At 46.2% G+C, this 13,625-nt stretch overlaps 1 protein-coding gene across 2 annotated transcripts; it reads left to right on the forward strand.

The window, feature by feature from the left end:
- Positions 1-96: 96 nt before the first annotated feature.
- bace1 (beta-secretase 1) lies at positions 97-13,376 on the forward strand. 2 transcript variants are annotated; one of them, XM_080771728.1, is made up of 9 exons: positions 97-225; positions 5,918-6,006; positions 7,603-7,819; positions 8,133-8,270; positions 8,682-8,816; positions 10,239-10,340; positions 11,473-11,622; positions 11,998-12,169; positions 13,061-13,376. In XM_080771728.1, exons 1-9 carry the CDS (start codon positions 151-153, stop codon positions 13,300-13,302), a joined length of 1,320 nt encoding a protein of 439 aa, XP_080627854.1. In that variant the 5' UTR covers positions 97-150; the 3' UTR covers positions 13,303-13,376. The 2 variants fall into 2 exon arrangements, with proteins under 2 accessions (XP_080627854.1, XP_080627855.1); XM_080771729.1 differs by lacking the exon at positions 97-225 and adding an exon at positions 1,766-1,831.
- Positions 13,377-13,625: the final 249 nt, after the last annotated feature.

Raw genomic sequence — 13,625 nt, forward strand, 5'->3', positions numbered from 1 at the left:
AGCCAGGGCACACTGCTGCTGGCAGCACCCGGTGGTGCCGCCGCTGGCGCAGGGGGGCCGCGCGCCAGCGCCACCCCCACGGCCACCACCACGGGCAGGAGGAGGAGGAGGAGAGAGGTGCTGTCGCCCAGCGGCATCAACTTCGTGGACATGATCGATAACCTCAGAGGGAAGTCCGGACAGGGATACTATGTGGAGATGGCCGTGGGCTCACCTCCACAGAAGGTACGTAGCAACACGCGTCACATATGTAGCAGAGTGGCTCAGAGCCTCTGACTGATGGCCTCAAAAGTCTAACGTCTCCCCCGGTCCAGAGGGATATCCCTTTGGTCTAGTGGTTAAGATTTTGGACTTTCACGCGGGAGTTCGAATCCCGGGCGTTACATTGGTGCCGTGACCCGGATCGGGTTTCCCCATGGGAGGGAGGAGGTCAAAAGGGGGAGTGTAGCAGAGCCTCTGCCTGATGGCCTCAAAAGTCTAATACAGGGGTGGGCAACTTTGACGATGGCGAGGGCCAATATATGTTCACACTCACTCCAGAGGGGCCACAGTGAATGTTACTGTTGTAGCAACAATAGCCGATAGATCGGCTATTTTTGCTATATTTGAATTGAAAACCTGAATAATTGTTTGCTATTTTTGAATTGGAATCCTGAAAAGTAACCTTTTTATTGAATTTCAAATGCATTTAGTTATAGTTATGTTAACTTTCTGAACTGTTAACATAACTACATTGGACACAAAAAGACAATAACATTTTAATTCTAGTCATTAAGTACTAGTCATTTAATACTAGTCATGAAGTAATTAAAGCAGGTTTGGAATTGTAACAGCTGAAATCAATCAGTATTCTGATATTAACATGCGGGCTACATTAAGTGAAGGTGGGGGCCGCATGTGGCCCCCGGGCCGCCTGTTGCCCACCCCTGGTCTAATATCTGCCCCTATCCCTTTGGACTAGTGCGGGAGGCCCGAGTTCAAATCCCAGGCGTTACACATATACACTCACCTCCACAGAACGTAAGAAACAACATGCGTCGCATATTCACTCACCTCCACAGAACGTAAGTAACAACATTTCCATATATATCGATATTACCCTGAGCTGGAGTCGAACCCCGATCTCCAACTCAGTAGACAAGGCAAGCAACAAGCCGCGCCTAGAGAGCTAGCTCCCTTGGAGGATCAAGTTATACGGCCGGGTCATTCGCAGGGATCGTAACACTATATACAGTATCGTGGCCTCTGTGTCGTGATACATACTGTATCTGTCGTGAGATTGCAAGCAATATCCACCACTAGTAACATAGGTCTATGTATGAGTAAGAATAATCTCACACACAGGTGTTTTAATAAAATAAGGTTGATGAATGCAGTGTTCATATAAGGTGCAGTTCAATAGAACACTGGCTCTCTGTGTGTCGGGGGGGGGGGGGCAATTTAACCCATTCAGGACCCCTTTTGGGGTTCTTGTTGCTATCTACAGTAACAATAACATTCAGCCTCAGTCCTGAATGGTAAGACCTTTCTAATATGCCAAAAACATTGTGATTGGCCAGAATGAGATGATGATATAGGAGCTTATCATCATACATCGATTCTGGCCAATCACAATGTGGGTCCTCACTTTTTGTCTTCAATGAGGGAACCCCGCTGACCTCCCTGGGGGGTCGTGAGACTCGTGACCCACAGGTTGAGAACCACTGGTTTAGAGAGTGTCCATGGCCGCCCTTGAGATTGGGAGCTTGACGGGGGTCATATACCAAAGAAGACTTTAAAAATGAGAACCAATGCCTCCCTGCTTGACACTCAGCAAGGGTTGGACTGGGGGGTAAGTGTCCCTACGACATACTAGCGTCATGTCCATGGCGTGTACTTGTATATCATGTCCTTGTGAAATAGCTTCTAGATTCAGGATGACAGGAGCCCAGGGCTGTACTCGTTGTACATCACTCCACAGAGACAGGAGATATACCCTGTGGGCCACCAGTGTTGATTTCGTCGACTAATACTAGTTGACAGAAGTTGAATGTTCGTCGACTACCTTTTTAAATGGAAACTAAACTATGATGACTAAAACTAAGACTACATTCATCAGATAAAAACTAGGCTAAAACGTTGAGAGGAGAAGAGGCCATTTCATGCTCATTTGCGCTCGGGTTTTGCGCTCTGAAAATAGCCGATCTGCAAGCTTGTAGATCAGCTATTTTCAGCATGCAACCAAGTAAAATCTGCCATTACAACAACATCAAGGCCCTCAAAAATGCAAATTTTGAAGTTTCTATCACTAAACTAAAATAGAAATTTGCTGCCAAAATCAACTATACTATATGGACCATATGGTTTAGGAACTGTTGTTTCCTTCCTAGGGCCCTACTTATTGACTTACTTACAGTGTCGGACTATAGTCTCTTTATGCGGGATTACCTTCCCTCAAGTAGATTAAGTCCATACGTCCTTATGTGGACTTACCTTATGGGGATTTAACACAGGGGAGATTGTGTGCCCGCCTGTGACCTGTACATTTATATTTAGGCTCTGGGTGCTGGACATCGAGGAGAAGAGGGTAAATCAACTGCACACTATGGTTTAAAGCTCCAAAAACCTATTTTATTGAGGGGCGCTAGTCCCTTCTATACATCCAGCTTTTGGTTACCGTCGTCCACAAACTTTGTCTTAAACAAACTTCCATTTGACAATGAATGGAGAATTTTACGCCATAGTGTCTGAGCATTGAGCATGTCTATTTTACGCTGTGAGCATGTACGATGATAAGAGCTCCCCTCACTTCACGTGTGTGCAATGTTTCGACTTTATATTTTATTTGTGCCATTGATACAATGCCATATGCAGTGTGTCGGATGCTTTAACTTCTCCTTGATTTAACCTAGAATGAATGTGTGCGTTTATTTAGCTTTCCTTGTTGCAAAGACTCACTGTATGTTCCTGTACAGTATGTACCTGTTAGCGTTCTAATGTTCCTGTATGTACCTGTTACCGTTCTAATGCAGTGGTTCTCAATCTCTCTCTCTCTCTCTCTCTCTCTCTCTCTCTCTCTCTCTCTCTCTCTCTCTCTCTCTCTCTCTCTCTCTCTCTCCTCTCCCCGAGAGAGAGAGAGAGAGAGAGAGAGATAGATGGGGGGGAGGGGGGCATATAATGAAGCCATTAATTCTCCAGAGAGAGGTGTGCCAGCTGTGGGTGGCAGCTGTGGGCACCAACTGGCACTTAGGGGCGAGAGGGAGAGAGAGAGACATAGAGAGAGAGAGAGAGAGAGAGAGAGAGAGTAATTGGCAGCAACAAGTGACTGTTGAGGCTCTGTCCAAACTCGCTCGCTCACAAATTACTTAGGGGGTGTACCATTATCTGATTACACCTGGCCTGCAGGGCATTGATCCACAGATTTGATTACTCAAGTACATCTTTATCATGTGATCAATGATAAATGGTGCATTTAGTATAGGTTCCGCACCTACACTTTATCAGGCCTGCCCAGTTCTAGATCTGGATTCTAGAGTCTGGGTGTAAATATGCACCAATGGCAGCAGTCTCAGGAGATATGGGATGGGAACCTTGTGAGGTCCGGTGGAAGGTCTGCATCGCCAGGTTGTGGAACAGATTTGAACGATAAGAGACTAACTAAGTATTTAACTGGGACAAATAACAGAATGGACCATGGTCCATGGATAGAGGACATGGGCAATAATGCTCTGTGAATGTGGAATTGAGGATGTTTCTCTTGGACTGGATCAGGTTAATATTGTGGGGCTAAGGGAGATACCTTTATACTGAAAATGACTATTATACTGAAAACTATGCCAAAGAAACGTAAATATCACTTTGTGCCCAGATTAGAGGAGGTATACTGCCACTTTACATTGAAACGGGTCGTTATGTAAGAAGATCGAATCTGTCAAATGTGTGATCTCAATGAGACAGAGAATGAGTATCATTTTGTGTTGCAATGTCCTTTTTATGATGGATATGAATGAATCATGCGTGTGTGGCGTGCGTGCGACCGTGCGTCCTTGCGTGCGTGTGTGCGTGCGTCAGCGTGTAGGAAAGCAGGAAGTGGGCAGGACATATCGATTGTGCACAGTCAACAAATTTGTCTCCAGGAGAGGAAGTCAAGACCGTGTACGACCATTGGCAGCAGTGGCCGTGCGTGTGTGCGTGCGTGTGTGCGTGTGTGCGTGCGTGCATGCATGCCCCAGGTTGGCAGAGGAAGTGTAGTGCCCAAGATTACATTAGATAATTGACACTGGGTGAAAAAATGGGTTGCATAATCGTGGGATACAAATTATAAAAAAAAAAAGATACTGCTTTTTGACAGCACATTTATACTTACATTTTAGTCATAGACTTTTTAATAAGATATAGTTTTAGTCAATTAGTCGTTTTAGTTTTACTCTAGTTGTAGTCTTATTTATATCTTACGATTTTAGTCGACTAAATCTACAACAAATTTTGTCTCGATGGTGTCTTAATAGCAGATTTTACACTTTGTTGCATGCTAAAAAGAGCAGACCTACAAGCTCACACAACGTGTAGCTCTGTGACACGTTCTGAACGGCTATTTTCAGAGTGCAACCAAAGATAAAATGACTTGTCTTTTAGTTCTACTGTTCTACATATTTATTCCGTTTTTATTTAGTTTCTGCCAGTGAAAAAAGGTAGTCGACGGACATTTCTCGTCATAGTTTCGTCGTCGAAACCAACACTGCTGTATATAGTGTGTTTTCCTCTCTCACACACTCACTGTTTTTTTTTGTTACTGACTGCGCAAAATATGATACTCACATTGAGACTGTTACAAGGGGACCTGGGGGGAGAGAGAGAGGGGGGGAGAGAGGGAGAGAGACAGAGAGAGACAGAGACGCAGAGAGAGAGACACAGAGAGAGAGAGAGAGAGACACACACACACACAGAGAGAGAGAGAGACACAGAGAGAAAGAGAATGAATGAATCATTGAAGCGACAGACAGACAGAGAGCAACTAGAAGGACATTCAGGGTGACAGGAAATAACATGAGAACTTCTGGATCACTGTGTGTGTGTGTGTATGCGTGCATGCGTGCAACTGTATACAGTTCCAATTAGGCTGAAAAAAGTCACACCTGTGTGAACTGAGTGGTGCAACTATATATTTATTTATACTGTACTTTACTGTGCTCTGTATAGTATACTATATTGCAGTGTACTGTGCTGTACGGAGCGGAGGCACCACACAAAAATAAATCAAACAGCAAATAATAGCCACTATATCTTTTATAGTTTAAGATAGTCTTCCCTCAAAGTTGCAATGTAACACACTGCAATAGAGAGAGAGAGAGAGAGAGAGAGAGAGAGAGAGTTTTAGCAGTCAGTGTCTGTACAACATGACCAGGTCCATCTGGGTCTCCTAGGGAACGGAACGCACATTCAGAGCAGTGGACTCGCCCTTCAAAAAAGAAAAAAAATAACCAACGAACGAAAACAAGAAAAAAAGAAACTGCACAGAAACACAAATCCACTTTACGATGTAATCTGAGTGCAAAATCTTTCACAAACCTTATCGATTCTCTGGCGCTGAGGAACACATGCAAACACATTACTTATGTCTGATTCATACAGCAAGGCGTCGCCTCTCCCTGGCTCACACTGTGTACTCCTGTCTGTCTGTCTGTCTGTCTGTCTGTCTGTCTGTCTGTCTGTCTGTCTGTCTGTCTGTCTGTCTGTCTGTCTGTCTGTCTGTCTGTTTGTCATCATTCTAGTGGATATTTAGTTAGTTTTAGTAAACCTTATCTCTGTCTCTCTCCATCAGCATTAGTTTTAGTAACTATAACCTTATGTCTCTGTCTCTCCATCAGCTCAACAGTCTAGTGGATATTAGTTTTAGTAACTATAACCTTATGTCTCTGTGTCTGTCTCTCTCCATCAGCTCAACATCCTGGTAGACACAGGCAGCAGTAACTTCGCTGTGGGCGCCGCAGCTCATCCATTCCTGAGGCGCTACTACCACCGTTCCCTGTGAGTAGTCCCCACACACACACACACACACACACACACACACACACAACTCTTATGAGTACAGACAAGTGTTAAGGTTTCTGCACACAGAGCGCGTTTGTTCTGATTTTTAGCGGCGTTTCATTTTCCGAAAAAAAACGCGTCCAGTCCAGTGTGCAACCACCTAAAGTCTTAGGCCCAGGCTACACGTATATGGAATGGATCTTTTGCTAAACGCTATTCTTTGTGTGCGTTTGGGCCTTTCAGCCACACGCAAACAGCGTTCTCGGCCAATCAAACGGAGGTTTTTGGAAACTGATAAATAAGTGAAGATTTTCCAAAATATCCGGATCAGTGGATCTGCGTAGTCATGTGAAATGTAGCTTTTGAGAAACGATGATGTCATGTCACCGCTTATTAGCGCGTATCATTTGTACTATAATTAGGTGAGAAATGCAGCTCGTGCCTGCATGGAAACTACACGGATATCTATCCAATTGTTCATGTTTATCACTTGTATTGGTGCCGAGTGCGAAGCTTGAGGTTAATTGCGGAGCGCTACAGATAGATAAACTGTGGATATTAACCTACCAAATAAATAAGGACCCAGGCCAAATGCCATTGCAGTATAGGCTACACCTGCAACAACACGTCTATGCGTGGTGTGTGCATAGCCATGTGAAACTATATTCTCGTGCTGTATTTTGCTCTCCATTTCATGGTCATGGAGGCGAGAGAGAGAGGGCCGGGTGCAGAGAGAGAGAGAGAGGTGTGAATGGTGAGAAGAAAGTATACAGTGGGTCGCCGTGCGCATATACAGTATGCCTCTCTCCTGTTTAGGTAATAAAGGGCACACCCTTGACTGCATTTGTCACTGTGCCTGCATCCCGACAATGTGCACGTGTGAACTTTTATTAGCCTACATTATAACGTGACATTTATTATACACCCGAAAATATAGCCACTCTAGCTCATAAGTGGTTGTGGACACTTCTATAGGTCTGACGCTGCTATTATTTTCTGTGCAGGACTTGCCAAGTCGCGAGAGCAAATGAGCAATGGTAAAGTGTCTATCATTTTTAAATTATATGGAGAGAAAAGTCAAGAGTCGGGATTTGGGGATTTACGTGACATGCTGAGTGCTGACAGACAATGAAAGAAACAGCCTACAATTGAAACCTGCTACTTACTGCAGTGATTTTATCCTGTGTTCAATGCGTTTCTGTGTTTGTGTGTGGAGATTTTTCTGTCGTATGGGCAGAAAGATTTCCCTTTTTCAAAAGATCCATATACGTGTAGCCTGGGCCTTAGTCGATTTAGTTTTAGTCCTATTTAGTCATAAAAATGAACACTGCTTTATACTGTATATTCCAATTCAGAGATATCCCTATATAATATTGGAAAAGCTGCTTAATCTGTTCCACTCAAAAGGCACTGCTGGGATTTGAACCCAGGATCTCCTGTTTACTAGACAGGCGCTTTAACCAACTAAGCCACAGCGCCTGTGGATGAGCAGGTTCCTCAAGACACCATATCACTTAGTTTGACCTTTTGAAGTACAGTAGATGAGTAGAGTAAACTGCTGTTAAATAAGACCTGTTCCTCTCCTCCCGACAGGTCCAACTCGTACCGGGACCTGGGCAGGAGTGTGTACGTGCCGTACACGCAGGGCCGCTGGGAGGGCGAGCTGGGCACCGACGTGGTGGCGGTGCCACACGGCCCCAACGCCACCCTGCGTGCCAACGTGGCCGCCATCACCCAGTCCGACCGCTTCTTCATCAACGGCTCCAACTGGGAGGGCATCCTGGGCCTGGCGTACGCAGAGATAGCACGGGTTGGTTACTGATTGATTGATTGATTGATTGATTGATTGAAAATGTTGTTAACAGTTTGTAGAATGGGTACAGTTCAAGGAAAGTATACAGGTCAATACACAAACTGCTATACGAGGATAAAACCAGACTTGTTTACATCAGAGTCCTCCACATTGATTGACAGGTATTAATTCAATAATTCTCCTGTCTGTCTGTCTGTCTCTCTGCCTGTCTGCATCGGTGAGTCAGTACTCAACTGTGTTAATTAAGACCTGTCTGTCTCTCTGTAGCTATATCAATGTGTGTTCCCCCCCTCTCTCTCTCTCTCTGCAGCCTGATGAGAACTTGGAGCCGTTCTTTGACTCTCTGGTGCGCCAGACGCCCGTGCCCAACCTGTTCTCCCTGCAGCTGTGCGGGGCCGGCTTCAGCCAGAACACTACGCTGGGCAGCGCCACGGTGGGGGGCAGCATGGTGAGAGGATGGCACCACACTGGAGATGATAAGAAAATAACCCTTTACTTATTATTGTCAGGGGGTTCAGATTAGAGAGGAAAAGATTCACTTCCTTGCACTGGTTCTAAGGTCGGGACCAGGAACCACCAAGGGTTCCAAATGAACCCTTACTCTGAGAGCCCGTCATTCTCAAAGTGGGAAGTTGGTACTTTGTGGGAAGTTTGAAAAAAATCTGATTCACAAGTAGATTGAAAAAAATGTGTAAGCAACATTGTAATAACAGGTGTTTGGACTCCTGCAGGTCATGACTGGATAACCTTAAACAAATAATTTATCAATAACTTTTATTGTGAGAACAAAAGTCCAGTAAACGGGCGGAATTTGGTGTAGGCTAATCATTATCCCGCCTCCTCCCTGCTGTGCTCTCAGATTATTGGAGGAGTGGACGAGTCACTCTACGTGGGGGAGCTGTGGTACACGCCCATCCGCAGGGAGTGGTACTATGAGGTCATCATTGTGCGCATCGAGGTCAACGGACAGGATCTCAACATGGACTGCAAGGAGGTAGCACGGCCTCTAGTTTATATCATCCTCCTATTTCCCCTCTGTGTTTTATCAATTTATTTCCTATTTCTCTCCATTCATGTTTTATTCTTTGGTTTGTTTTTCTTGACCACTTTAAGTACATAACGTTATTTATATAACATGTAGATGCTATGTTCGTTGTTTACCCGGTTATCCTATACTTTCATAATGTAGAAGAGAATGTTATTTAGATAGCATGTTGTTTCTAAAGACAGATGCTAGGTTCATTGTTTACTACTGTATAAAGCTTGGGCGATAGGATAATGTTTTCCTATCGGCCATCATCTGCCCCCAAAATCGCTGATTTGACGATATACCGTATTTACGCTATAAAAGCAATAATGTGAGAACAGCTGCCCAGTCCGTTAAGCTCGGGTTATATTCACCGCACAGCGTGGTCGCGTGTCGAACATTGCAGATCTACAAGCTCACAATGCTTATTGTTTCCCTGGTATCCTATAGTTTATTTAAGGCACTCTCCATGTGATTGTCTATGCTGTATCAAATATTAATGGACATCATTAACGACACACAGCCACCCCCCTGACAGAAAGGCCGGGATGATCGGTTTATTTTTCAAACACAGTTCTTATATGAAGCGACCTAAAATCACTGGGGGGATTTCAATGCAAATAAGAAAATACATGAACCTGTGGACTGGCGCCCTCTACTGAAAGTGACGTCATACTTCGGTGCTCTATAACAGTAACACCCATGTGTTTCATTTAGTTTTAGTCCTATTTAGTCATCTGAAATAGTTTAGTTTAGTCTAGTCTTAGTCGACTAAATATCAAAAACCTTTGTCTTTTAGTCTTAGTCATCAAAATGAACACAGCTTGATATATTCCGATTCAGAGATATCCAATAATATTATATAATAATATAATTCGAAATGCTGCTTAATCTGTTCCACTCAAAAGGCACTGCTGGGATTTGAACCCAGGATCTCCTGTTTACTAGACAGGCGCTTTAACCAACTAAGCCACAGCGCCTGTGGATGAGCAGGTTCCTCAAGACACCATATCACTTAGTTTGACCTTTTGAAGTACAGTAGAGTAAACTGCTGTTGAAATATAACAAACATGATCTACGATTATGTTGCGTTTGAGCCCACGGACCATCAACAATTCTTCTACATTCTTATTGTGTAGACTTCTTGTTAATCTGACGTGCAGATGTTTAACAATTATTTAACCCTCGAGAGCATACAACGAAACCGAATGGACTCGACGGGTCGTTTGTTTCATTTTACGCTCTTTCAAGAGTTAAAGATCTATTAAAGGTCCATTTGGTGACCTTAACTCTCCATCATTTAGCTGCAGGGACCACCTGTTATTTCGTATGAAGTACAACAATGGACAGTGATAACAGTAATCAATACTCATGTGTTATTCCGTACAGTATAACTATGATAAGAGCATCGTGGACAGCGGGACCACCAACCTGCGTCTGCCCAGGAAAGTGTTCCAGGCTGCCGTCAAGGCCATCGAGGCCGCCTCGTCGGTGAGTCTGTCTCTCTTCACCGTACTAAATGAAGCAAGCTCCATACAGTAGAGGTTTCAAGTCATTGGATCATAACAATAATACTATTTTTGTCCCCTTTGGCTGGTGTTGTTTGTCACTGACTGTACATGATTGATTGATTTATTGATTGTTTTTTTTCTTTATGTAAGTGTCATGCTTCCAAGGAAGCCTATAGCCCATACAGTATACAGTGACCAGATTTGACTGACGGACTGCCATCGTGCAGCCTCAAGCTTTTCACCAGAGGAGAAAAACTATTTCTTATCCAAAATGAGTTAATAGCACAGACTCTTCACATACTAGAGCACAGGACACTTTTATTTTCATTTTACATGAACAATCAATCAAACTAAATAACAAACTAAGAACGCCCAAGCTTCATACATGGCAGATTATTACACAATTATAATTATACAACATAACATTGAATTAAATACACCATTGGGCCTGCAACAGGAGAAAGGACATGGACCTAGTTGAAGAGCTGCAAGAGATTGTGTTCTCCTCCAGGCTCTAGAAACAGACTGTGCAGTCTTAAATACGTCATGATTAAATAACCACTCCGACTTCTGGCCATCGTCTTCCCAGAATAGCTCATGGGTTTTGTTGCTGCATTACATTTTGGAGATAAAGCCAGAGAGGCCAGACTGAGATGGTTTGGACACGTACAGCGGAGGGATAGTGAGTCTATCAGTAGAAGGTTCCAGACAGGAGGCCTAGAGGAAGACCAAAGAGAAGATTTATGGATGTAGTGAAAGAGGACATGGAGTTAGTTGGTGTGAGAGAAGAGGAGGCAGAGGACAGGGTAAAGATGGAGGCAGATGATTTGCTGTGGCGACCCCTGAAGGGAAAAGCGGAAAGGAAAAGAAGAATGGTACATTTGCACATACAGAATTAGAATCAACTTCATTGACACATTACATTACAGGTTTTTTCTCTCTCTCTCTCTCTCTCCCCCTCTGGTCTGATGTCCTCTGTGTGTGTGTGTGTGTGTGTGTGTGTGTGTGTGTGTGTGTGTGTGTGTGTGTGTGTGTGTGTGTGTGTGTGTGTGTGTGTGTGTCTGTGTGTCTGTGTGTCTGCGTGCGTGCATGCGTGCGGTCGGTCCTCTCAGACGGAGCAGTTCCCCTCAGGCTTCTGGCTTGGGGAGCAGCTGGTGTGCTGGCAGGCTGGCACCACGCCCTGGCACATCTTCCCCGTCATCTCCCTCTACCTGATGAGCGAGAACCGCAACCAGTCCTTCAGGATCTCCATCCTGCCCCAGGTAACTGACATCTACCCATAGGAACTATCTACTCCATCTACCCAGGAACTATCTCCTCCATTTACCCAGAAACTATCTGCTAGGCGTAGGTCGCTGTTGGGATGACCACTGACATATAGAGGCCTAGCTTGGTGGCCGTAGAGATGGTTTTAGACGACCAAATGGTGGTGTCTGCTTCTTATATATCACCTGGCAGGGAGGAGTTTCTCCCAGTTGGATGTAGCGCGTGGAACACGCTATTCCAACCAGTTCCTTTTCCCTCCATCAGGCTGGCCAGGGGGAGGCTGTAGGCCTGTAGAGACCAGGATTACTGCATGTTTTCTGTGAGTGTAGGACTAAATACTAAACCTCTGTGCCCCCCCTCCCCCCATGCAGCAGTACCTGCGTCCCGTGGAGGACGTGGCGTCGGCTCAGGAGGACTGCTACAAGTTCGCCGTGTCTCAGTCGAGCACCGGAACCGTCATGGGAGCCGTCATCATGGAGGGCTTCTACGTGGTGTTCGACCGACACCGGAGACGCATCGGCTTCGCCGTCAGCACCTGTCACGGTGAGGGGGGGAGGGGCGTCAGGCCCTGTCACGGTGAGGGGGGGAGGGGCGTCAGGCCCTGTCACGGTGAGGGGGAGGGGCGTCAGGCCCTGTCACGGTGAGGGGGGGAGGGGCGTCAGGCCCTGTCACGGTGAGGGGGAGGGGCGTCAGGCCCTGTCACGGTGAGGGGGGGGAGGGGCGTCAGCACCTGTCACGGTGAGGGGGGGAGGGGCGTCAGGCCCTGTCACGGTGAGGGGGGGAGGGGCGTCAGGCCCTGTCACGGTGAGGGGGGGAGGGGCGTCAGGCCCTGTCACAGTGAGGGGGGGAGGGGTGTCAGGCCCTGTCACGGTGAGGGGGAGGGGCGTCAGGCCCTGTCACGGTGAGGGGGAGGGGCGTTAGCACCTGTCACACGTCTTGATTGTTCCAGCCGGGGCGAAGATACCAGGCGGCTGTTTGCTTCGTTCGCGTCGTCTTTGCATTGACTTTGTATGTAATCGCGCCGCTCTAACTACTCAGGTCTGAATGCACCCCTTTTGGTGTTTTAAGCATTATGTTAATTATACTTTAGCTATTGAAAAATAGCAGATCAACAAGCTCATAGCGCAGCACAGAGTGCCACGCTATGAGCTTGTAGGTCTGCTATTTGTGTGTGTGTGCTATGTGGCTCTATGTGGCGCAAACCTTTGAATATATTCTTTTCTTTCAGAGCGAATGTTTTTAACTCAAATCTTTGCTTATGGGGGTCCGCGGCAGATAAAATACAGATACAAATACAGATAATTCTGGGGGTCCTTGACATGAAATAGTTTGAGAACCACTGACATAGAAACATAGGTTTTTCAGAAAACTGTCAGGATTCAGAAGACATTTGTAGAATCGTCCTCAGGTCTAACAACCTCTGTCTCTGTCCAGTGCACGATGAGTTCCGCACGGCGTCAGTGGAGGGTCCGTTCCACGGCGGCGTTGACCTGGAGGACTGCGGCTACAACGTGCCGCAGACGGACGAGTCCACGCTGATGACCATCGCCTACATCATGGCGGGCATCTGCGCCCTCTTCATGCTGCCCCTCTGCCTCATGGTGTGCCAGTGGCGCTGCGCCCGCTGCCTGCGCCCGCACGGCGACTTCGCCGACGACATCTCCCTGCTCAAGTGACCCCCTCCGCCCGCCAGCGCGGGACGGACAGACGCACAGACAGACGGACGGACGGACGGACGGATGGATGGATGGGCGGGGAGGTGACGAAGTGGAAAATGAAGGGGGCTGCGTGGGGGGGTGGTGAAGGTGGGGGAGGTTATTCGCTGCACCATAATGCAGTGGTTCTCAAAGTGGGTGATACTGGGCATATACTGCCTCCCCCTGGCCAGCCGGGGCAGCTGATGGAGGTGGAAAGGAACTGGTTGGAATAACGTGTTCCTGCCACAAGATAAAAAACAAATAAAAATAAATAAATAAACATGAATGAAATTCTACCATTA

The sequence above is a fragment of the Protomyctophum bolini genome, assembly GCF_963924005.1.
Source record: "Protomyctophum bolini genome assembly, chromosome: 9".
NCBI lineage: Eukaryota > Metazoa > Chordata > Actinopteri > Myctophiformes > Myctophidae > Protomyctophum > Protomyctophum bolini.